Here is a 26,630-nt window from a genome sequence, read left to right on the forward strand (position 1 = left end):
AAAACCACCGAAGTCGCAGAAAATGGGTGTGAAATCAGAAGGCTCCAATTAAACCCACAATTTCTCTGCACAGTGTCACAACAGCAGCACACCCAGGAACGAGTGTGACAGCCTGAGCTTTAGCAACCAGTTCCATCTTCTCTGTCACAACATTTTAAAAGACTCTGCAGGTGTTTGGGTGGTTACAAAAGTCTTGCCTCTCACGTCCTCTGAGGTGCCAGATGCTCCACAGTGCTTGTAACAGCACGTGCATGTTTTACACCTCCTAAATATGCACTGAAAAATAAAATAAGCTCACAGCCACTCCTGATTTAGATATCTGGCTACAAATATAACTGAAAATGAGCATAATTGTGTCTGACATGCTTTTAGCTGGGTCTAGAGTAGCAAAGGTATAAGGCAGTGAGTAGCTCCCAAACCTTGTATTAAATTACAGTCTCAGCTTTAAGTGGCAGGGACCAAAGGTTTTTATTGCATGGATGAAATTCAACTAATTGCTTCTAGTTTTTCAGAGACTAAATAAGGCAGGTGGACAAGCACGTGACAGGGAGAGTAAACAGCACCAGCCAAAGATATTGCCAGTGGGAATGAAAATAAAAGGGGAGGTGTTCAGGAGCTGGAGTTCAGGATCTAAACAGGCATAACTGCATTTATGCAAAGTGGCAAGAGTTTGCATAAATGCAGCAGCAGTTAGTTTCTAAGAAACAATTTGTTTCTAAGGAACAAATAAAGGAAAGGACATTTTCAAAAAAGAAAAAGGACCAAAAAAAAGGGGGAAAAAGGCAAAAAAAAGGAGAAAATGATGGACAGAAAACTGTCCATCTTCAGTAGTGTACGACCCAGAGAACTACTAAAAATACCTTCAAAACAACTATCTATGTACACTTGGTGCTTTTAACTGAAGTGAGGATGAAGAAGAAGAAAAAAAACAACAAGAGAAGAGTCTCTGACGTAAAATCCCATTGCTTTCAGCTTGGAAAATCAACTCCCAACCAATATTTTGGATGTCAAGAAACAAATAAACCCCTAACTCAAGGAGGAACAAGGAGGTAATAAAGCTGACCATTTACAGACACATTTGTTATTCTCATAGGAATCATTAAACAAAAAGCCACATGTAATAAATAATCCTTTTTGAGTATGCTAAGATTTCCACATGAAATAATGGCATACTATGGGATAGTAAAGAAATTCAGTGATGAAATCATCCTAAGCTTCTGTGCTAATGCTGAATACATGACTGTAAATGGTAAGGATGGCAGACAATTATTTTCAGTGACAGCTGAGGTCAGGAATCCACCACATCATTGCTTTCCTTGTCACTGTCCCCTGGTTAGATCATGACAAAACAATCCCAGCAAGAAATTAGTCACTTCATCAGAAAAGTGCTAAAACGTGTTTGTATGACCTCACTTTTATAATGATGTTTCACTGAACAGTTCAAGAAAAGGCCAGGAATCAGGCACAGTCAGTTTTTCATCATTAGCAAGAAATCAGATACAGGGCTGCTTGAGCCTCTGAAGCAAAATAGATCAAGAAGCATCCAAATTTGAGTCATTTTACTCTTCATTAAATCATGAGAGAACACTGATGCCAGTCAGCAAACAATTTCCAGGAACTTAAAAAGGATTTGGGGAAATTATGTGATCAACACTGTCATAAATACATGTGCACACACATCTGCAGTTCACTTCAGGAAAAAAAAACACACCTCTGAAAACACTTTGAAATCCACTATAAAAAATTTCTTGGAAATTGGAAATGCTTAAACCAGCCTAAGGCATTAAATGGCAGGAATGTGACATTTCATTCAAACACAATTAGAAGTGCTGCTAATTTTAGTCCCAGCCAGGTGAGAATGTGATCCCAAAGTGGGACACGTTACTTTAAACAAGAGAGAAACGAGTTTAATCAGCACAAAACTGTGGAGTCCCCACAGAGCAGCAGCAAAGGAGTAGTTGGTAGGAAGTTGGCACACCTCAGAGTATACAAGAGGGTAAAAAAGAGCTGTAAAAAGTGGTTATGTGTGAAATAAATTTAAGTTATCTCACTTCCCAGTAGGTTTACAGTAAAAAAGCAGTGATGGAAAGGTGTTTGCATTTGGTCACCTGGCAGAAAAATGACTGTTGGGTTCAAATCTGAAAGGGAAAAAGGTCCACTAGAAGGACACCTGCTTAATTTGCATTTTAAGACATTTTAAGGAAATGACAGGACAGTTGACTCCATATTTTTTTTAATGTTCACTGAAGCTTCTCAGAGCACAACAAAAACAGGCATCCTAATTAAAAAAGAGCCCTGGTGTTTGCATGAACAACTAAATGTGGCTGCATTTCTGTGGATGTGTTAAAAATACTGCTTAATTGTGACGCTACTGAAGAAAAAAGATAAGCTTGGTTCACTTGTTGAGGTTGACTTGCCCTGGGAATACGTAAAGCAAAACTAAAAATACCTGAAGCAGCCCAACAACCAGACTTGGCTGTGAGGGACATGTTGTGAAAAAGTTAGAGACAAGTGAAATAATAAGGAAAAAACACCTTGTTAAGCATTAGAGGTAGAGAAAAGAGTAATCCAAATCTTCCCTAGTGTTTGTTACACTAATAAATTTAACCTGTGAGGGCAATCACTGCCTCAGTTTTGTTTCTTCCTTTATTCTAGTTAAATAAATGCAGAAATAAAATAAATAAAGAGCAGAATTAGTAAAAATTATCCAGGGGATTGTCTGACATTTCCTTATCTTTCTTAGGGACAGTTCTCATGACTGCTGGCCATAGCTGGAGTTAGAGCTGCTCCTGTGTACTATAAAAGTCCATGAATCCCTAGTATTCCTTATTATATCCTTAGCCTGTGCTGTATTTATCCCCACAGTGCCAAACTACTCAAGTGTTGGTGCTTCCATTTGACAGATGAGACAGAAAAGCTGATCTGGTTACTGAGGGGCCACGCTGAAAGTATTTGACAATACTTCCATTATTGTAATTTGTGTAAAAAAAAAATTTAAATTCTGCAATACTTTTGTAATAAGAGCAAGATTCTTCTAGTTGGCCCTTAGCTGACATACTGTGAGGGGGCTGCAGGGAAGCACATGAGGAAATTTGAAATATCCAGTAATACAATACTCACCATCAGTTCCCTACACAATATGATGGATAATAACCAAGCTAATGGAATTCTGGACTATATAGAGAGGAGGTGCCAATTAGAAGTAGGGAGCTGTTATCTCACTAGCAGTGAGATTGCTGGGGGGAAACAGCACCTGCACTAGGGCCTGGAGCAGGAAAAATTGTAATACCAGATGGGAAAGCATTCAGAAAGAGCTGCAGAGCTTATCTGACTTCTGTCAAACTGTAAGAAGTTTAAGAAGCTCAAGGCTAAAAGAACATTAAAAGGCAATTTGAACTCAGCCTGTAAATCCTTCATGGCGAGCAGATGTCGGATGATAGAGGACTGCAGCAAACAAAGACAGAAAAATACCCAGTACCTGCAAGATCTATTTATACAAATCTTGACTGTTGATAAAGAGCAGGATTAACCTCAGCTGGGCCATTTAAAAGTCTTACATCTACTAGTTATTTAAGCACCCTCACCAGCACATTGAAAGAGGCATTTTTCAGAAGGCTGTTCATTCCACCTTCTCTCAATGGATGGAATTGCTTGGAAGCTTATCTTGATTAATTTTTTGACATCATGCTGGAAGATTAGTTTGTAAGAGTCACTAACATTTAACCAGGTGAAGTTTGCCAGTGGGATTCATCTCACCTAAGTGTGCATTTCTTTCAAAGTTGGCAAGTCACCGAGGAAATGTCTTGAGGTGCAACAAAACAGCCATTATTTGTGATTTTGAAAACTTGCAAGGGAGCTTGTGGAATATGAGCAACAGTGGGAAGAATGGGAAGCTAGATCCTGCACAGAAGGCCACAGTGAGGACCCTAAGGAGAATGGCTCTTTAAAATCTGATTTATGTGGGGAATGTGTGAGGCTGCAGTCCCAGAAGAGTCACTCACACCAAAATCAGTTTTCATGGAATCCTTAGGTTGGAAAAGACCCTTAAGGTCATTGAGTCCAGCTGTTCCCCCAGCCCTGCCAAGGCCACCACTAACCCATGTCCCGAAGTGCCACATCCACATGGCTTTGAAATCCCTCCAGGGATGGGGACTCCACCCCTGCCCTGGGCAGCTGTGCCAGGGATGGACAGCCCTTTCAGTGAACAGGTTTCTCCTGGTGTCCAGCCTAAACCTGCCCTGGCACAGCTTGAGGGCATTTCCTCTTGTTCTGTCCCTTGTTCCCTGGGAGGAGAGACCAAACCTCACCTGTCTTCAGCTTCCTTTCAAACAGTTGTAAAGAGCAATAAGTTCTCCCCTGAGCCTCCTTTTCTCCAGGCTGAGCCCCCCCAGCTCCCTCAGCCTCTCCTGCTGTTCCAGCCCCTTCCCCAGCTCCATTCCCTTCCCTGCACACTCTCCAGCCCTCAAGGTCTTTTTTTGTCCTGAGGGGCCCAAAACTGCCCCCAGGGTTTGAGGTGTGGCCTCAGCAGTGCCAGCACAGGGGGACAATCCCTGCCCTGGTCCTGCTGCCACACTATTGCTGATCCAAACCAGGTGCCCTTGGCCTTCTTGCCCCCCTGGGCACACCCAGCTCATGTCCAGCCGCTGTCACCAGCACCCCCAGGGCCTTTCCCAGCTTTCCAGCCCCTCTGCCCCAGCCTGGAGCTGCAGGGGGTTGTTGTGACCCCAGCAGCACATTTTCCTACCGTTGCAATCCCGTCCCACTGAACTGAGCAGTCAGAAAACACGAACCAACAGCTGCACATCAAAAAACCAAAATCACACCATGCTTTTTTCCCAATTGTATCATCCTCTGCCACTAGGGAACACAGGGGACAAACATGTGGCCTTCCTCCTCCCCACCTCTTCCAATAAATGCCTGATTATGCAGCTGCTGCACAATAGCTGCTGATGCCATGGGACTGCACAATCACACCAAAGAATGGGAGTCTCTGGGCAAAGTCTCATCTCAGGCACCACCTGCCAAAGCCTCAGCTCTCCCATTCTGTGGGCACAGAAAGCCACTGGTGGTGGTAGCACGGAAGAGGTGAAGATTATTTTTGTGGCTTCCAATTTCTTCCATGTAAGATTACAGTGGACACAAGAAAATTGACTCTCTGTTAGAGTGTGTATATTTAATAGTTGTTGTTGAATTCATCATTCTGAATTATTCCAGCCTTTCTGCCCCTCATCTAATGTGAAGGTGCATACCTGATAACTGCACTCACCACTGGGCAACTGCAAGCAGCTTAAGCTTCTCTCATGAAAAAATTAGCGTACAACAGATCCACAATACGAAGCGTGCACACAGATGCAAAAAAAAAATGAGCAAATAATGAAAAGTGACGTAGAACGAACTGAGAATAAGCCACCAGCTGGCAGCCATAATTGTTCACAACAAAAAAATGTCATTGCTTCATAAATTATCACTCCAACCAAGCCATACCTCAGTGCAGTGACGCCAACCTAGCGCTGGTTTTCTTCCTCTGTGACTCCAGAAATGCTGCTCAGCGGGGGTCACTGAGCCATGCACAAGATCCTGTTGCAGCCAAAGGACATTTTACACCCCAGCAGACACTTATCTGGCTGCAGCTGTGAGACAATTTAAAAATAATAAACCAGTCACAGTTCCACCAGAGTGTCAAAACGTGTTTCTCTGCAGAACTGGCAATACAGCTCAGATAACCACGAAAAAACATTTGTTTTCTTGCCTCTTGCACTCTGCTGAAATTGCCCAGGCTCCTTGGCTTCTTCTCTTTCCACATCACGACACACCTCAACTTCTCCTGTTGCCTTTTACATGGGAAAGGCAGAGAGGAAAAGAGGGAAGAATCGTCTTTCCAACATCCCTTCCAGTCCGTTGTGCTGTTTCCAGTGCTGGTGTTGTGGGTGTTACCCTCCTGCTCCCAGCTGCAAGTGAACAAAGTTAAACATTATTTATTGCCTGGATGATTATGTGCAAGGCAACTTACCTGGATCCACCACAGAACCAGATTAAATTGCAAAGGCTTCACTCCTATTTAACTGTGGATAATTTTGTTAATGTTAAAAAAGCTCTTTCTCGAAGTATCTTCAGGAAGTTATTTTAAAAAAAACGGCTTTAAATTTCATACTGGAAAAGCCACACAAATTCAGTTGTGGGGGAAACAAAAATCATACACAGAAAGAACAGTTGCAGGAAACACAGTGATTTTCATCCTGCAATGAAATTTGGCTCTCAACACAGCAATTATTACATATTTTCTCTTGATCTCTGACTCAGAAGACTAACCCTCAATACTGAAAAGTGAAAGCAGAAAATAAAGCTCTTTGGTAAAAGAAATAACTATTTCAAGAATTATTTTTTTTTTCTCTTATGCCATTAATACACATTTTATTTCCCCAAATGACAGAATTCCCTGTGTTGTGCACAGGTAAATAAAAAAGCCAAGTTAACTTGGAGTAAATATACCACTCTGGGCTAAAACCCAGGTTTGGAGATCAAAATTCAAGTGCTGAAACAGCTTCCTCCCTCCTAAATAGAGGGAGTTGTGCAGTTGGAGCAATTTGAGCCTCTGGCAAGGAAGGGTAAGGGAGGCAGCACATGAATCTTGTTTCAGGTCTCCTGGAGGAAGCAGCAGTTCTTGTAAAAAATTGTTAATAATCAGGAGAGAAAAATGGAAATGGGAGAAAGAAAGGGGGTGTAACCTCCTCAGTGGGATGAAATGCAGAGGTGAGGTGGGGACTGAGAAGTTCCAGCACCCCCAGGGATGGAGGTGGGCACTCCCTGCCCTCCTTGCTGCTGGGTGAGGGCACAGGGATCAGGCACTGTCCTCTTCAGGGCCACTGCTGTGCCCCCTCTGCCCCTGCAGCACCCACCTTCCTGCCAGGGGAGTGGAGAGCCTGGAGTATTTCATAGGGATCCAGCTCAAGGTATTCATATTTTCATTATTCAGAGGTACAAAAATATCAGTTTGATCTGCTTTGGAAATCAACATTGCCACCTTCTTTCAGATAGAGTCCTGCTTCTCAATCCCCTAAAATCTCAGTGGCTCTCAGTTTTATTTGACTTTGTGGCCCTTGAAAGAAGTCAGCACCTTGAAGCTCTGCAAATGGGACCTGAACACTCCAGCCTAATGTTTAGAGCAAGTCTCAGCAGTTCAATTTCCATGGAAGTGTTTGTTTGGTTTTATCCTTTGTTAGGATAAAATGCTAGGCAACAATTTTAGTAGATTGAATTTTGCTGATGCCAAAGGGGGCAAAGAGCTCCAGGGCAAAAAGAGATGGTAAAAGGAGCAGGATCTTCACCTGATGTAGGGTTGGCCTGAGCTTTTGTTCAGCTCAGGGGTTTAAACTTGAATTTTACCAAGAAACTTAAGCTGAATTTCCATATAAAAGGTACATACACAGAAACTGTGGGCCAGATAAATAAATAGATAAATATGCAAATAGCATAATACATATACATATAGTTCCTATGGCCACATTTTTCCTTCTCTCACTAATTTTTCCGTACAGCTCAGTTAGTGTCAAGCTACAAACCACACCATCCTGCATTTAACCTCAACTGGAAGTTGCTAAGACCTGTTACAACACTTAGAATTGACCATCCCCATAAGTAAAGATCCCTTACACTGAGTAGAGCTTCCAGAAACACCCATTTAATATATGACCTTCACTTATAAATAAATTGATCACTTCATGGTAAAGGAATTATAAAAAAAAATTAAAATTGACTAGGCTTAATAAAAGAATACACTCTGTAACTGCTTTTCTTGCTGAATCAGGCACTGCTGTTATACCAAGGTTTTGCTGTTTGTGTTTTTTCTTTGGTTGAGTTTTTTAAATATCCCTGTCAATATTTTTGGTGCATTAGGAGATGGTGTAAGCAGGGAATGGCAGCATCCCAACAAGCTACATCATAAATCCCATGGTAAGTTTTCCTGCTTGCTTTTTAAACCTGGCCTTCGATTTCTGGCACATCTGTTAAATTCAGATTGTCAGTCAGCATGAAAGGAGGCCTTTCTCTCCTATTATGTACCTGGATTTTAGCACAGAAGGGCAGGTTCTTGTAAAGCCTCTTATGCTTCCCATTGTGCTCTCTTGGATCTGAGATGGCACTGCTGGGTGAGAGTTCAGCCAAAGTGCAGAATACTGGAATGTTTGGGATATGTCAGGATACCTGAGTATCTGGGATATATCAGGATACCTGAGTATCTGGGATATGGCAGAGCTGCTGTGTGGGAACAGATTTGGAACGCTGGGAAGATCAGCTTTTGAGAGATTGGGATGAGCTGGAATCAGAGACGTTCAGATCATTCAGTCCCTGCCACTGACACAGAAATATTCCAGGGTTTGTGGTCCTTTCCAGAGCTGTGTGTGAGGAAATACCCACAGGCCTCGGGTTTTCCATCAGAATCTTTTGGTGTGTTGCAGGTCTGTTGTATGTGTTAAAAATCAAATCTGCTCACGAATAAATACGAGGGAAGAAGGTTTCTAACCAGAACACGGAGATTCCAGTTCAAACTCCACGTGGTGGTACTGGATTGTAAATATGTATATTTACAGAGAAGATTGTGTGTTTGTACATTTGCCTAGAAGATATATTTACATGGGAGATTGTATTTTGTAGATTTGCTTGTGGCAGTGTGAGGCTGAAGATCATGTTAACAAAAATCCATCCTGCACGTTTTTATAACTTGGGTTTTGGGGGCAGTGGGACTACTCCCTCCCTGAGTTAGGCAGGGGACTTTTAGGCTCCTGCACCTGGTCTGAGTAATTACTGGGGTTTTTTGGAGCCAGTAAAGACAAAAAGGGAGTCCCTGCAGCATCATTCACCCAGGCTGATGCCCCAGGAGGACCAGAGGAGCTCTGCAGAGGTGCCTAGTGCTATCTGTTGATGATAAAGGACCCTGGGGTCTGGAAATTAAGACATTTAACCATTTTGGTGCCTAAGGAAAGTCAGGTGAGATTAAACCCCACTCCCTGCCATTAAATTACACTACCCATAGCAATAATCTCCTTTCCAAAGCAACATGCCTGCCCCAGACCTTCAAGAAGCAGACAAAAATATACTCTCTTGCCTCTAGCAATAGTTCCTCTTGTCCTCTCTGTTTCTGAGTACCTCAAGTCATCTTCCTCTATGATAGGAATGCAATTAAAGCCATTTGGTCACTTCAGTTATCAGAAAATTACACGAAAACAAGCACAGTCTCAGGTGGAATAATAAGTCTGGAGTTCCTTACGTGACATCCATATTCATCATGATCACAATGCCTTGAGGTCTTGAAAGGAACTGAGCACACTTCAAACTATACAAAACCAAACCAGGGTTGGGGTTTTCTTGGTGAACAATGCAAATTAATTTTGCTTCAGGTGAATCAGCTGTTTAGTGGCTGCCACGTATTCACCTCCAGGAAAATTTGGCAACAGTCAGCCAGATGAATTTCAGCCCCAGGTGACACATCTGAGCACCCTGGTGGGGACATGAGGGTTCTATAAATGTTTTATATGTAATGAAGAATTTATATATAATGGAGAATGAGTAAGTCCAACTCACTTTAACTTCTAATTGGCCATTCACTCTTTTAAGATGCTTTGGAAGGCCCAAGGTGTTTTTTGAGTTTGTTATTTTTTTTTAATAACCTTAAGAGGAGGAAGAAAACATTTCAGATCATTGAAAGTCGGGCTGCAATGCTTCAGTGAGAGAGGATACAGCTTTTCAGTGATCACCTTTCAATTTATATCCTCAAACCTTTATCTGTTCCCTCTATTCAAAACTCATAAATCAGAACTTTGAATGCTTCATATTTCCATTAAAAAAAAATCTACAAAAAAACACCTCAAAAATTCTCCTGGATGTTTTTACCTTCCAGAACAGTGTTCAGGAGTATCAATCATTTCAGGATCTATCAAATGAAAAACATTGCCACTAATTGAAAAATACTTCACTTTCAGAAGCACAGGATTACTTCAGAAACCATTACTTACAGTAAGTAATATTTATTTATGTTAGCAACCCTATTGGTTTCACATCACTACTCCTTGCAAGTGAGTATTGTAAAATATGGCCTCTAGTAAAAAACAGAGAAAAATTGTATCCTGTGTGGTTTCATCCCCCTCCCACCCAGCCCAGCTGATGGGACAAAAGATGTATTTAATTTGTACAATTCTAGATATTCCAGAAACTCTGCAGGAAACCAGATTTCTCTCTTAGCTTTGCTGTGTTAGCCAGGGACCACATTAATAACAAAAGTCGGGCCAGCTGCTGCTCTCACACCCTCAGTGCTGCTGGGGGAGGCCAGTCCTGGCCTGCAGCAGCTCTCCAGGCTCACTCCAAGTGCCAGGTCTCCTCCTGCATCCCTCTGGGAGACAGGATCCGAGCAGATCCCAAGCTTCCCTTCCCAAAAAAGCAGCCAGATCATGGGTGATGAGCCCTGTGCCACAGACCATGTGCCAAAGCAGTGCTGGTGCAGGGCCCTCCTGCTCAGTGCAGGGCAGAGCTGGGAGGCAATTCCTGACTGGTTCCACTTTGTTTCCCACCAGCTCAGAGCACTGCCCTAGACACAAGTGCAAACCAGGGAAGCCCAAACGTGTGCTGTAGACAAAGTGTTCCTCTGAAAACCACCTCTGAACTCAACATTGGCGACAAAAATCACGGCATCGAGTTTAAAAGTAATTTAAAGAGGTGAACAGAGACCCTGCACTGATGTGAGCAACCCAGTCTCGTGGCTGCCTGCACACCAGTGAGGGGCATGGCTGTTGTTAATGAAAAGGTCTTAGCATGGGGTTTAGATTTAGATTTTGATCTAGATTTAGATTTAGCTGGAAAATAAGCAGCAGTGGAGTTGAAATCCTTCAAGTTCCCTCTGGTGTGGAGAGTAGCCCTGCCCTGACCCCCCAATATTTCCTCTGCAGCACAACCACCACAGCCATCCACCAGCAGCTCCCTGTCCCCTACAAGTGCCCAAACCAGCCTTCCCAATGGGAACACCAGATATTCCCGAAGTTCCCAAAGCTCCTTTAGAGCCAGTGAGCAGCTCTCAGCAGTGATGTGACCTGCAGTTTGTCTTATCCCCCCCCCCAGCCCTTATGGGAGCTGCACAACCTCAAACCAGTGTAGAAGAGGTGAGATTCTTAAGAAATGGAGTGAGCAATTTAAAAGGCAGGTTTAGCAACACTCACAACAAACTATTAAAATGGAAATGCCTTTAAAATTGTGCTGCTTCATAGTTTGGGCACTTACAGCTTTTTCTAGCAGCCCTTTCTCAAACTCTTGAATGCATTCCACAATGCTCCAGTGTTTCAGTCAGCTGACAGCACTCACTTTTGTAGCATGTGATGCCCTGAGGTGACAATTAGCTCCCCTAACACAGACTGGCAGTTCTGCTCTGCAAGAGCAATGAAAGGAAGCACAAGCCTATTTCCTCCTACCTGTATTTCCCAGGTGGAAGGGAGGAGAACAGTCTGGCAGGTGACTGGTTTGTAGGAGCTTATCCCCCCTCCACTTTTGTGTGGGTTCCAGTCACACCTTGAGCCTGCCTTGTTCCTCCTTCAGCACTCGTGGTAACACATGCCCCAAGAGCAAATCCACTGCTGGGAGCACAGTCCAGAGGAAACTCAGATGATCCAAATGGTTTCTTCCCACCTGCAGAGCAACAACATGAGCAGTCAGCAGCTGGCTTTCCCAGTATCAGTTATGGAAACTTGGCTTTCTGGTGCTTCCCTGGGACTAATATAATCTTTAACCCACCCCAGCAAAAGCTGTCCCCACCACAAGGCTATCAGGAATCTCTTGCCTCTAGCAATAGTTCCTCTTGGCCTCTCTGTTTCTAAATACCTCAAGTCATCTTCCTCTATGATAGGAATGCAATTAAAGCTATTTGGTCATTCCTGTTGTCAGAAAATTATATGAAAACAAGCACAGTCTCAGGTGGAGTAATAAGTCTAGAGTTCCTTATGTGACATCCATATCGTGATGTCACGATGCCTTGAGGGCTTGAAAGGAACTGAGCACACTTCAAACTATACAAAACCAAACCAGGGTTGGGGTTTTCTTGGTGAACAATGCAAATTAATTTTGCTTCAAGTCAATCAGCTGTTTAGTGGCTGCCACGTATTCACCTCCAGGAAAATTTGGCAACAGTCAGCCAGATGAATTTCAGCCCCAGGTGACACATCTGAGCACCCTGGTGGGGACATGAGGGTTCTGTAAATGTCTGGAGAATTAGGAAGTCCAGCTCACTTTCAGCTTTACTTGGAATTGGCCATTCACTCTTTGTCCTGATAGCCTTGCTTATGTTGAAGTGCACAGCACATCCCAGCACTGCTCAGGGCACGTTGCAGGAGACTTGTAAATACACCTTGTCTTTCCAGAAAGCACCAGCTGTTCTTATGCTCATTGTTGCAACTCACCTGCCTTTTATCTGATGGTGTTAAATAAAGGTGACAATTCCCAAGCCATGATAGCAAAAGGGCAGTTTGTGTTACCCAAATGAGCAGTAGGCAGAGAAATCCTGCTAAAAAAATCTTCTCTTGAACTGACAGAAACTGCTTTTGAACTGACAGAAACTGCTTTATCTCCTGAGCACTCTGGTGCTGCTCCCCATGGCTCACAGGAGCTGTAGTTCACAGTTCTCCATCTGTGCTTAATCCAGAGCACACAAGAACATTTCTAGTTGCCACCCACACCTGCACTAGGTAAGGAATGGGCTGCCACCTTAATACAGTGGGTACATGCACTCAAATAGGAACCCCTCCCAAATGTCCCCACAGAATATGATCAAGATTTACATCTGTGCTGTGCCCCCCTGGGCCTTATGGACCTGTTATGAAGTCCCATGGTGTTTCCCACCAGCTGATGGGGAGAAGCATCCCAGACATTTCTGACTGCTCAGCAAAGGGATTCTTTCAGTTGATCCCATTTATGTGTCTCCCCAGTGACCAAGATCACACCTGCCAGGGGAAAAAGCTTCTTGTAACACATCCCAGGTATTTCCATCACCTTTCCTGAGGTCTGCAGGTAAGGGGTTGCTTAACTCTGATGAAATCAGGCATGTGTTGCACATTTATTCTGTTTGAGCCTTAACATCACCCCGAGGTATTCGCTTTCAAACATATTTTGACATTTCTCTCCAGCCTTGCAGGATTGTCAGCTGCAGCAGAAATAACACTGGAGCTGAAATTTCAGCCTGTTTTTCAAGCTGAAAATTTCCAGGGCCTGGGTTTTGTTTAAACTCTTAAGCACCAGATGTCTGTGTTCCCTGAGCCAGCCATTATTTTAGAAACATCAGCAATGGCTACCAGTGGGGGTGCTCCTTTTCCACAGTGGCTGTGACAAAACTGGCCACTGTTTAGGGTCATCCTCTCATCTGACCTCATGTAGGTGCATTTCATAGCTAGACCAGAGGAGAATTTGTGCTTCACCAAAAATGAGGTAACTGGGGATGAAAACAGAGGCAAATCCTTATGGCAAAATTAAGAGTTGGACTCTGATCCTTGTGGGTCCCTTCCAACTCTCAAAATATTCTGTGATTCTGTGAAAATGGCAACACCCACTGCCACTGCTCAATGCTGAAGTGCTCCTTGTCAATTCAAAAACCCTAAACATTCAATCTCCTCAGTGCTGAGCCAACCTGAGGCAAACTGTTGTTGAAGTTTCCCCTACATCAGAAAACCCCGAATCATTCCACTGTTTTGATGTTCTCCCAAAATAAAAAAAAAAAAAAAGATGATGAGCTCCACCTAAAAAATCTGAGACTTTCCATCTTCTCTCACACAGACAAGACAGCCAAATTGAGATTGCCCCAGCACTGTTCATTCTGGCCTTTCAGAACTTTTAAGTATTAAGACTTGGTAACCCAAGCAACTTTTCAACGTGCATTTTGGGTGTAGCATTAAATGCTATGTATAACCCAGCCATAGGAGTGTACAGATGCCAAGCTATGAAAATTATCTCCCTGCTCTTTGGCAGACTCCACAGGCAGAGGGATTAGATTATATTCTATTTCTTTCTGGTTTAAAATATATTCAGACAACTGAATGGCTTTTCATTTAGTGCTTGTCCTGCAATTAATTTCTCACATCCTTCCTTTCAGTCTTGGGAGGCTTTTACAGAGTCTGGTGCATTGTGCTTTGTCCTCCCTTGTCCTTCCATTTTTGGGGGAAGGAGGACATTCCTATTGCCTGTAACAATCAGTGTATCCACCAAGGGCTTCTTATTGCTGGAAGCTGTTTGTCAGCCTGGCATCCCAGCTTTTCCTAGGAACAAAGAGAGTGAAAGCTTTTCCCCCTCTGCCAGCACGGCCAGATTTGAAGGCATTGCAGCAGAACCTCGACAGGCACAGATCAGAACAGGTCTGCTCAGACCAGTGCAATTTTATGCCAGAGGAAGATCTGGACATTTGCAGAGACTGGTCCCTTTGCTGTGAACTGTGAGCCACAATTCCTGTAAGTGATGGGCCCAGGGTGTACCTGAGCTCTGAAGGGGCTGTGGTGATGGATGATGCTTTTATGTGAACACCAACTTAGCAAGAGGCCCTGTGACGGTGAACATGGCAACTGTTTACCTCATTTGTCAGAAAATGGCAGAAATCTCTGAAAAAAACTTGGCTCCAGAGGCTCTGAATCATTCCTTCACTACTAATGGGTGTCATTTTTTTCCAGTGGAACTAAGCCACCGTACAAAGCTATTGCTGTGAAAGAGGAGGCAATATTTTAGTTGGCTACTTCCTTGTCAGGCAGTGGAAATCATAGAATTGCTTGGAAGGGACCTTAAAGGAAGGGACCTTAAAGATCATCTTGTTCCAACCCCCCTGCCCCCATGGGCAGGGACACCTTCCACGATTTCAGGTTGCTCAGAGCCCCATCCAACCTGGCCTTGGACACTTCCAGGGATGGGGCAGCCACAGCTTCTCTGGGCAACCTGTTCCCGTGCCTCACTGTCCTCATGGTAAAGAATTTCTTCCCAACATCTAATCTAAAGGTACAATAACCTTTGCTAGTGAGTAGGAGCAATGTGAACCATCTCCAAAGCCCAGGCTTTGGCTCCAAAGGCATTAAAATCCTGCAGGAGTGCCCAGGAGTGACAAACACAGGGTTTCTGCTGCCAAGCACAGTGTGATGGGAGACTGGAATGTAACACTCTAAGTGCACGTGGCAATCAGCATTTGTGTTTCTTAGGAAAATGCAGGTGTTTTCTGTGGAACCCCAGCCATCTGAAGCAGTGCCTCTCACCTTTCCTGGTCCAACCATCAATCAGTCACACGCCCTGGGGGAAGGGCACCTTTCAGCCCAGCCTCTGTCCTGTCAGGGTTTGGTTTTGGGGAGAGGCTGTTGGTTCAGCACCAGGCTCAGCCAGGAGCTTGCAAAACACGGGGTGGATGCTTCCCACCTGTGAGAGGCTTCCAGAGCAGAGTGGGGTCTGTGCTGCTGGCTCTGCTGTTCACATCCTCCCACGGCTTTCTGCACTCGGGAGAAGAACTGGCAGGAAATGGAAGCTACTCACAGGAGCGATATTTTAGCTTCTGTGCAGCACAGAAACATCCATAAACTTTTTTTATGGTCTTTGGATCCAGCAACTCCAGTAACTCTCACTTTAGCTTGGTGACACTTCTGATTTTGCATTAACCTTGGAAGAAGGATCTGCCCAGGAGCAACTTTGGGACTCTAAAGTAGAGGACAAGAGTAACTGGCTGGTGGGTCTGACACATTTAAAACTGTCCTGGAGCACCCAAATGGCTGCTCTACCTGCTTCATCTCTAAACATTTATATTAAAATAAATAAATAAATAAATAAATAAATAAAAATCCGCATCCTGTCAAACAGTCCAGTTAATTAAATTATGCAGATTTTAGGTTGGTGGAGCCTTTCATCAGAGCTAAAGCACACAAGGCAATCCACAGAAACAACTGAAGGTGCTCTGAAGGATGTAGGTGCCTCCCAGCCCTGACACGCTCTCACGCTCTTCAGATTCTCTCTCCCCAGGTATTTTTTAAATCAGTTATAACTAAGTCTCCTGAGACTCTCTTCTAGGTACAAACAACTCAATTTAAACTTTAGGCTGCCTGCAGACTCACAAGAGGCAGGTCTGCATGTTGTGTTAGTGTGCATTTCTACCAGTGTCGAAAAAGGCCAGTGACAGAACAAAACAATGTACATTTTTGTGTATTTCTGACATGAATAAGGCTGTCTAGGCTGTTTGATTGTTAGAAAGCAATCAGCTGTCCAACCTTGAAATAGGTTTCATGTGACTGAGTTTTGGCTTAAATCCTCAGAGTTTAGTTGTGAGAAAACTGCATTTTTCTGCCCGGGGGTCCTCCCTGGCTGAGAGTACTGTGAGAAGTGCCTAAATCTGAATGAAGATAATACAGTTCTAAATCTGAATTAGGATAATACAGTTGTGCTGCGGCCCAGGTGACTGCATACCTGACCTTGCACTGTTAAGCACATCTATTGCTGCAATTTTAGTAAGAGTTTTGCTGAGGTGGAAGTTGAGACTCAGGTCTCTGATGGGTGAAACACTAAACGTGCTGATTCCCACAGATATTCTGCTGCCTGAGCCACATGTTCCTTTATACTTTATACATTAATGGAATGCAATATGTATAATGTAGCACATAAATTTAGAATTACCCATCATGCAAAGAACTCTGGTGGGAGAAGTTAATTAAGTGCTGTTGCTATTGGATACCCAACAGCTTGTATTTGTACCATTACCAGTTGCCTGCTGGAGCAAACAGATGCATTTCTTTAATTTATTACTATGATTAGTGATCTCAAAAGCTTTCCCCTAGTTGGGCTTTCAGCCAGTTCAGCCTCATATATGGCTGGATCCCAGAGCCAGTTACACACACTCTGCACGAGGGGAAGTTGGGGCAGATTTAAAGCATTTGTTGTGTGCAGGAGGCACTGCAAGCAAAAAGAACTTATGAAAACTTGGAACACTTCTGTGAGGAAAGCACATAAATGTATTATTTATCCACATATATGTGGAATAGAAGCACATTTTCTCATCATATGAAAGGAACAGGGGCCAGAGTTCAGACATGCACCCAGACCTCAGAACAGTGTTTTGTTCAGCTTGATACAAACAGGGAGAAATAAGCTTAGCCTCCCTGACTATACAGAATAAAAAGAGGAGAATGCAACTATCCACAGCACAAAATTCACTCTGCACCAAACAGAACTGATGAGGGAAGGTACAGGCTTCTTAACACCTCCTTCATGCTTTTCCTTCCTCTTTCTTGCCTCCCCAAATCAAATCCACGACTGAGAATTCTGCAAGTTTTCCTTTACAAGGAAATACTTTGATGTTGTGTGCTCATGAAACATTTGTGGTTTATGTCTTCCAGAAAATCATATTGATGTGCCTCAAGATGGGAGAGGTAGGACCAGACTTCAAGGAGCAGCTTTCAAGAAAAATCAACTGAATTACAAGAGGAGGGAAAAATTAGGGATAAGCAGGAGAGAGAAAGACTACAAGAGGAAGATGGAGCAAGTCACCTGAAGACAAACATCATTCAGACAATTTCTGTAAGGAAATGATATGGAAAGAGTCTCCAGGAGAGAGTAGTCTGTAAGCAATATTTTAGTTCTAGACCAACAATATTATCTCAGAAAGAAAGCACCATATTTGAGAAAATGCTGAATAGGAAGAAAATTAAGTTGCTCTGGCAAATCCACACAAAGGTGGAAAAAGATCACAAGACAAACCTGTGGTAGATAACTTTTCTTTGCCTCCCCATCCATCTATTGCCATTTGAGCCTAATCTAAGTGTCAGAATACTGAATGTGAGTTTTTCCAAAGTTCTCTGGTGAGCATTTTGTCACAATGGGGTAGATGCTGGCAATCCTCATCACTGTTAACCATACCTACCATATGCATTGCAAGGTAAGCAAAGCCCTTTCAGTGAGTGCAACTGCAGGGTAGCAGTTGCTTCAACCTTAATGCACATTTTAAGATCATTGGCAGTGATTCTGCTAAGACATCAAGCAGCTGAGCACATCTCAAGTTCAGGTTCACACACCTCTTCAAGAGGGGAGCTTTATTAGGAAGCAACACAGGCACCCAATTCCACCCTCACACTCCTTGGAGATGAAAAAGAAACAAAACAAAACAAAAAAATTGGCCAGCTGTGTATTTCAAAAGCAATAATACCATTTTCTCTTTGCTTTACAAGACAATAGTCCAACTCTCTCAGTCACTGACTGGCTTCAGAGTTTACACCTCACAAATCTAAGAATTCATTTGTGAGCCAGAAGGACAGTGATGCTACCACAGAAGTACTTGGTCACCAGGTTGCAATAGGGTGACAACTTTCCACAGGACAGACTTATTTTAAAATCCCCCAGTATCAATTACGTGGGCAAACCCTGTGAAGTTCAATTATTTAAGCTGTATATGTGGAGAACCTGGCAGTGGCAACCAAACAGAGGAGTTCATCTGGAAGTCATAACACAAAGCCCTGATAATGCCAAATTAATCCTTCAGGCCTAATATTTTGCCCTGTAAATCTGAATAACTTTAAAGTGACCATACATTCTGCTGTACAGCCAACACAGGGGACACGTGGTCAATGCATAATAATCAAGTTTTCCTTTTGGACCTCTTTGGCTGAGTGAATTTTATTCTCCTGTTGAACTTAAAAAGGGACACTATTCTGAGTGATCTGAACTAATTCATGGCTACTGGAGTGCAGGATGGTACATGACTAAAACCAGGCAGGAATAAGTTGTGTTGGAGGACCCAACAAGGCTGGAGATCACCAGAGTGCCCAGCCTTCGAAATCTGAGCGGGATACCAGCATGCACAAGCCCCTTTTCTTAACAAACCAAGTCCTAAACTTGCCTGGTGTCACTGAGCAAGGACAGGTCACAGCTAAGAGAAAGAATTCAAATGCCACAGGGGGGAGTGCCACCCTGGGGGCATCAGACTCCATCCTGTCCTAGCTGAGCTTGATGCCTGGCCCATTCTCACTCATCACAGAAGCTCCTGAGTGAACAACTCAGCTTGTAGAGCCCCAGAGGGGCTGCCCCAGTGCAGCTGGGCTGTTTGGCACTGTGAGTGACACAGCACTTCAAATAAAACAGGGCCGGTATTTTTTTAGACCTTGATTCACACTAAACCGCAGAGATTCTTCTAGTTTTTCAAAAAGAATATGTCCATCAGGGCACTGCAAACCCTTCCAAAAAGAATATGTCCATCAGGGCACTGCAAACCCTTCCAAAAAGAATATGTCAATCAGGGCACTGCAAACCCTTCCAAAAAGAATATGTCATCAGGGCACTGCAAACCCTTCCAAAAAGAATATGTCATCAGGGCACTGCAAACCCTTCCAAAAAGAATATGTCCATCAGGGCACTGCAGAACCATCCAAAGCACTTCGGCTGGGAGCAAAAAGGACCCTCAGCAAAGACATGCTGTAAGTACCTTGCAGATCCTGGCAGACAGTCCAAAATGCTCTCTCCTTGAGGATGAGGGATTCTGCAGGGCAAGGGTCTGTGCTCCCGGGGGTGGGAGAGCTGATCCTGTGAGCTGGAAGGTGGTGCTCTTAGTGCCAGCCCACAAGGAAAGCAAAGGAAACCAGGGAGCTGGAGGCAATGCTATCCATGGCTCTGCCAACATCACACCTTCTCCACACTCCCTCATTGTCTTCAAGGACAGTAATCCCTGCAGACACTCAAAAAACCACATATCTACACCCAAAAAAGTGCATATCTAGAGTAATCAGTCTCACCTGGGCACTTTGCAGTAACTCTTGGCTTTTTTTCCCTTTTTGCCAGCACCTACTACCATTGTGAGGTGAAGACTGCCACACAGAGAGCTTTGCAAAAAGCTTATGTTCATGGAGGAATTTGTATTAGATACTGGTTTGTGTGACTTACTGTATTTTGTAAGGGTTTTTTTCCCTCTGGGAATTGTGTGTTATAACTGAGCAGTTTTATGCTTTCCTTCTAGTACACGTATACCTTGTAATGGATGTGCTTTTCTGTTTGTTTGTTTTCTTTTATGCTCTATACAGAGCCGGTTAATAGAAGGTAGATACTCTCTGGCTGAAATTCTCCTTTTGCCTCCCAGTTAATTTATGGATAAATCCCTGTTGTAGCTGGTGAACTGCAGTTCACCAAATGTGTTGTTAGAATCACCTGATAGTTTCTCTGTTTTAGCAGAATACAAGATCCTGAGTAAGACTAATGCTAGCTGGGCCTTAAACTCCAGGGAAATAGTGCACTTCATGTGATTCCCTACCTGCCCTTCTCCCTCAGTGTTTGGGACACTGTAGAAGAGTACTGGCTACACAAACAGTCCCCTCAACACCTCAGCCATCTCTGTAGCTGGGCTCTGATACCCCCTGCTTTTACTTCATCAAAATCATGGTGAACCAGATAAACTGCAATGAACTTTTCACTTTTTTCCTGCAGAGACCGGTTCAAACACAACCTTTCTCTGTAAGAAAGAATCTGCACTAAAATAGATATATTTTCCTCCGTGTCCATCCTGATCTGGTTGGAAAAATAAGGGATCTAAAATTAACATTTACAGCCTATGTTACAATGACAGCTGTCTGTCTCAGTGGCTGTTAATGACCCTCATGCTCCAGAAACCTCCTTCCTTGTCCAACTCATTTTCTCTCTTCAGTTTTACTGAGAACTCAGTGTCCAACTTCTTAATAATTGCTGTGTATAACGTAGGACATAAAAAGATAAGTTATAAAGCTTGTGCAGGACTTGGTGTTGTAATTAACCATCTTTTGTGCCTGGTTATCAATTTTACAAAAACAGAGTGAAAACAATCCGGCCTCTCAATGTCTACTTCAGCATATTGTAGCAGCTCTTTTAGATAACTGGTTTTTATAGTTTTACTGTAATTTCTGTATGAGGACTGTCCACTTGAAGAAGCAACAGGTCAAAATGATTTTTTAGAGTCAGTTCCATTTCACCACCAGTGATGGTGTATGAAAGGTATAAAGCAGCAAAAACAAAACCTCAGCCACTCGCCAGGAAGAAACATCTTTTCTCAGCCTCAAACAATCCTCTTCTGCAAGACAGGCATTTCTTCTAGTCCTCCTTTTACAAAAGTAGTAAATCACTAAGAATATATACAGTACAATAGTCTATTTTAATAGTCAGCAGACAAATTTTAGGCTAATTAAGCTAACTAGAAATTCTAGGGTTGCAGTGATTTCTCTTTATCAATACATTGACAATAATACTGTTTACATAACACTTGATGTTTGAAATCAATACGTGCCAGTGTCCAGTGATTTGCTAATCTAGTTTTGGATCTAATCCTGTCCTATTTTTTGCAGCATTCTCTGACTTCATATTATGAATCATGTTGTCTTTCTAAAGTGATTGCCAAGTAAACCAAAAATGTGTTTTACACTGCTATTGCACTGCTCTTGTCTTTATATACAGTAGTTTTTATAAAGATGTCCTTAGGTTTTAATAAATGAGTGTAATGTAAACTAATCTCTGTAATAAAACTTGCTTTAGTGTTTCAAAGGCTGTCTGGAATAGCTGTAGAGATTTGAGCTTCCCTGTATTTCAATAGCTCCAAAATCTATGGCTTCCTTTCCATGTGCAGGGAGATCCCCAGACACCAGTACTCCATAGTGTATTTAATACACAGAATGATGCTTGGATGGGAGACAGGGGGAAAGGGCCCCAAAAAACCAAACCACACCACAAAAACATGGCTGAGGCCATTGCATAAATAAATACACAGTCCCTTTAGTCTGCATCACGTTTCCAGAAGTTTCTACCACCAGATATTTAAGAGGGAAATGTGAGATACTGAACAGAGGCTGCTAAGGAATAAACAAAATCTTCCCACTACTCGAGGCAAGCTGAGAAGAAACTGCAGCTGAGCAGACAGAAAGCAGCATTTTGACTTGCACCCCCCAAGAACTCCATCCCCACGTGGCTGTTATGGTGGGTCCATCTCCCCCCTGAGGCAAACACAATTTAACTTGCTCTGTACAAAAAGGCAGGACCAGCAATCCATAGAAAAAAACCCCAAAAAAACCAAAAAACAAACAAACAAACAAAACCAACCAAACAAAACAAAACAAAACAAAAAAAACACTTTTGTTCCTGCCAGGCTGGAGGATTTGGACAGATTTTCCAGAAAGATTTAGGTTTCCTAAACACACTGTGCTCTCTGGAGGCCCTTTGTCACCTGTTGTTTACAGGAATCATTCCAGATGTTCCCACAACACCGAGGACTGACATTTCAGCTCTCACATCGGTAAAAAGGAACAGTTCTGACCCAGCTGGATAAAACACACACACAAACCCAGATAAAACAACCAGCAAACGACTGCTGCTTTCTGCTGGCAGCTTTGCTGATACTTCAGGCTGTGCCTCCCTCCACCCACTCCTCGGGGAATGTCAGTCATGCACTTGGGGTGCCCAGGTCCCAACGCAGAGCACAGGCAGGGATGAGATTCCAGAGGGGATTCTCACCTCTTGGAACCCGTTCCTTCCCTCAACAGAAACAGTTCTTTCTCTTCCCTGTCCTGCTGCTTCCCCAGCGTGTTTTCCTCAGCTTCTCCTGTCCAGCCCTGGTCCTCCCTGGCTCATCCCAAAACCTTGGTGTGCCACTGAAATCCTGGCATTTTACAAAATTTTTTCACGTTAGAAATCATTCTTTCAGTAACAGATCACTGACCTCAGACTGTGCTGTAGAAGTGTACCCAAACCAGTCAAAACTACAGAAGTTTTAAAGGCAGATTTTAACGATGAGAAATCCTTTGCAATGTCATTTATTTCGTGTTCCACAGTTCTCTCCTGCAGCTTCTATAACAAGGTGTGTCAGCTCAGAAGTGGAAAAGGATCATTTTCATTACAGCAACACTTCAGTAATTCTTTGGGGTTTAGCAACAGTAAGAGACCATAATTGCATCCCACTGTGCTAAGACTTATGGAGACATATTGCAGAAAGAAAGAGGACAAAAAGCAGCTTTAAAAACACATAAATATGTAAAATTACAAATAATTGCAACCCCTTCTCAAACTGCACTTGCAGTTGTGACAACAGCTAAATGTGCAAGACAAATGAGAAGGGAAATGGTAAATGGCCATATTGGGTGTGTTGCAGCTCCCTTACCAAGTTTCAACAATTTCTACAGTGTGCTTCTAGTAATTGAGTAAGAATTATATTTGAACACATTATGCTCAGCAGGAACAGCTTTCATATACCAAGGAGCAAATTAAATACCTCTGGAATTGCCATAGAAGATGTTAAAATGCTGATAGTGACTTACAGACTGTCATTACCAAGCCATTATCACCAAACTAAAACAAGCAGGAGCATCACAGCCAGTTCCTTTAAATTGTTTATTCTGACTAGAAAGCAGAGACTGCCCTGATCTGCTGGTTGTTCACATGTACAGAAGGACAAGGAAGGAAAAGATACCCAAGTTTTGATATTTATTTCCAAGAAAACAAACCCCTGTGGCTCTCACCCAAGTTATTCTCAACCTTTAATTCAATTTGTGCAGAAAATGGAAAAATATCGTGGGGGGAAAACACACTAATACATCAGGTATGTGTGGGCATTCGTGTGTAAAGCATGTAATGGTCTGAATTTCCCAGTCAGAACTTTAACTGTCTTCTCTGAACAGCTGAATTGTGCAGAGCCTCGAGCTCCTCTCAAATTGGAATTCGCCATTTCATCCTTAAGTGCAATTCCATCACTGGTGTTTATTTGGAAGGGTAATGAGGAATCAGTAGGATGTTATAAAGAACTGAAAAGTCATCTGAAGAGGGGGAAACTCGCTGTGCTGTCCCACTGGAAGGAGCTTTTTGCCTCACTGTTGAGTCCTTCACAACCAACAAAAAAAACCCCCCGGCACTAAAGGCAGAGCAGGCTTGAAATGAAGAGGCTGAGGGGAAGTTTTTGGTAAGAGATGTTGGGAGTCTCAGGCCACTTTCTGGGCCAGGAGGAGGGACAGACATGAGGACCTGAACACAAATAGCTGCTGCTTTGTTGTGGCACTGACAGTTGACAATTGGATTTAAATCCCTGGCTCTGACAACACACAAACAAAAAAAGTTTGATCTAGGTAACATTTCAGAATACTCTCCCCATGGCCACCTACTCTCCAGGTTTAATTTAAGCCATTTTCATTACTTAGAGTTTTTTAATTAATTTTTGTATTAACTGCCTTATAGTAACTGCTGTAAAATGCCTTTTTTTTTTTTTTTTTTTTAAGTAAGGCTATTGAAAACAATCCAAACCTTAGAAGCATCTAAAAAAAGCTGTGTTCCACTTGAGTTTTTTGCTCCCCTACTCTCTTCTCCAGCATTTGCTGTCCCAGGAATCGAGTACATCATCGTTTGATGCCATTAATGTGCAATATCAAACTCTTCACTGCAAAGCCACCTTTCTGGAGCGTGCCTGGATTTTGGTAGAAGAATTTATGCTGCTGGGGCAGGTGGGAGCACGGTAGGAAGTGCCACCCCTGGTGACAAAGTGATAGCTGGGCTTTGCTGTATAAACTCCCATTATCGTTTCAACCACACCTTCTCTTTCCCTGAATGAATGTGCTCGAAGCAGCCACCAGAGAGAGGGAATTTATCTAGTGAGGAGACACAGCATCCCAGTGCTGTCTCTGCTATTGTTATGCAGATAGAGGAGCTCAGACATTTCACAGCCTTTCCCTTTTCTCTGCACTAGCTGCATGGGTGTTTGTTACAGGAATCATCTCTAGCTGATAAAAAAAAAAAGGCAAAAGCCCCAAACCCGAGAGAAAGAAATCCCACAATACTGTGAGTCTCACAGATTTTGTGTTTTGTTATACTACCCACAGAAATAAAATGCACTGCTTAAGCCACAGTCACATTTCTATGGAGTTCCTGGGCTGCAGGTGATGGCTTTGGCTGGGGACCTGCTCCTTTTTCTCAGGTCTTTCAGCCTCAAAACAACAGAAGGGAAACCACAGACATTCAGAAGAAGTGCCCAAAACTGATTCAGGATGGAAATAAAAAAGGAATACTTGGTCTACTTGAACACTGCATTTCCTCTTTCAGTTCCTCCTCCCATTTCCCAGAGTTCAGACAAAGGGAAGCAGGCCATGCTAACACACAGAAGAACCACCAGTATTAAGAAATCTCCATTCTCCCCAGCTATGACACACATAAATATGCACTAAACCTTCCAGCAACCTTTTGCAGAGCCACACGTTCCCTGTTGGTGGTAGGAATGAACAAATTGGGCAAATCCAGTTTTCTGTCTCCTCCCCAGCAGTTATAAACAGAGGATATTTTGGCTGGACCGTGGTCTTTACTCGCCATCTCTCCCCAGCTGGTGCAAAATTCCCATTCCCTGCTGCAGAACACTTGCAGCCTGATGCTCTGGGCAGATTTCCACACTGCATGCCCTGAGGGAGGGAAGTGGTTGGTTAAACACTTTAAGAGCCTGCTTTGTGCCTGCTGTGTAAACCCACACTGCTGTCCTGGTGCTGCCCACTTTGTACCACGGGGCTGGGCTTTGGCTTTGCTGCTGCCCGGGCTCTGCTGAGAGGAACTGAGGAGACAAACCTCGGGGAGCTGGCAGCTGGCAAATACACCTTGGAGCAGAGCAGGGTGAAAATAGCAGAGTCTGAAGGAAGGCCAAACTGAGAGCCTGCTCACTGTGAGCTGGGACCCCTGTAAGCCAGAGGGAAGCCGAGCCCCTCTTGCCAGCCCAGCTGTTTGCAGAGCCCGAGCAGCAGCTACACAGCCCAGCCAGGAGCCTCTCCCACTCAAAGTCAAACATCCAGAGCCTGCCTCGCATCAAAAGTAGCCTCCACTCACCCAGTTGGTGTGAGCACACCCCAAGGATGTGTCTGGAAGCCTGGCCCAGACCCAGAAAGCCCCAGCCTGCTTGGCTGATGGACTTCGGCTCATCTTTGCTGTGCCATCTCAGCCGTCCCCTTCAATCCTCAGTCATGTCATTAATTCCTCCAGAACTGCCATAAGAAAATGAGTGCTACTCACTGAAAGACACATAGAACTCAGGGGAAAATATAAAATTGGATGGCATGGGAGTCCCCCCTGCAAAAACATGAGGCTTTTACCAAAGCAGCTGCAGGATTATTTTTTTTCTTTCCCGTTTCAGGCAAGTAGCTGTGTTTCTCATCCAGAAAACTTACCCTGCTGCACCTGAAGCCATTTAGCTGAACTAGAGATGGATTTCTATGTGCTTCCAGCTCCAAGGTACAGATCCCAGAGCCTGGGTGGACTACATTTGGCAGCAACCAGGTTTAGCAGGTCGGCATTGCCCCTGGAGTTTAAAGGGCACTTGCAGAAGACAGGATAAAGCAAAAGTTGGGCTGTTTCTTGCCACAGACTGTGTCAGAGGGAGGACACCAAGAAAGTTGCCCACCCTGCAGAATATTGCACAGTTCCTCCCAGCAGGGTGTAAATATGGGTGTAAATATGAGGGGTTTCTTCTAATGCCTTCATCTAATCTCTGGGTCAAGGCACGTGCATAACAAAACAGCAAATTAAGGCCTCAGTCAGAGCTTTCTGAGAACTGCTGTGGGCTGATGTATTCCCAGTGTCTGGGGCTTTACTCCTCCCTTGTTGGAAAAGAAAGGAACTCAGTAACGGGCTGATAATTAATT

At 43.5% G+C, this 26,630-nt stretch overlaps 1 protein-coding gene across 1 annotated transcript in view; it reads left to right on the forward strand.

The window, feature by feature from the left end:
* The window catches only part of SHISAL1 (shisa like 1), a 229,477-nt gene extending 211,182 nt beyond the window's left edge, over positions 1-18,295 (forward strand). The window contains exon 5 of the mRNA XM_051772514.1: positions 17,370-18,295. Coding sequence (XP_051628474.1) covers position 17,370 — 1 coding nt within the window. The 3' untranslated portion in view covers positions 17,371-18,295. The remainder of the gene's footprint in view (positions 1-17,369) is intronic.
* The last annotated feature ends 8,335 nt before the right edge of the window (positions 18,296-26,630 follow it).

Source organism: Manacus candei, unplaced genomic scaffold, assembly GCF_025592945.1.
Source record: "Manacus candei isolate 608988 ecotype Guabito, Panama unplaced genomic scaffold, ASM2559294v1 h1tg000153l, whole genome shotgun sequence".
Taxonomy (NCBI): domain Eukaryota; kingdom Metazoa; phylum Chordata; class Aves; order Passeriformes; family Pipridae; genus Manacus; species Manacus candei.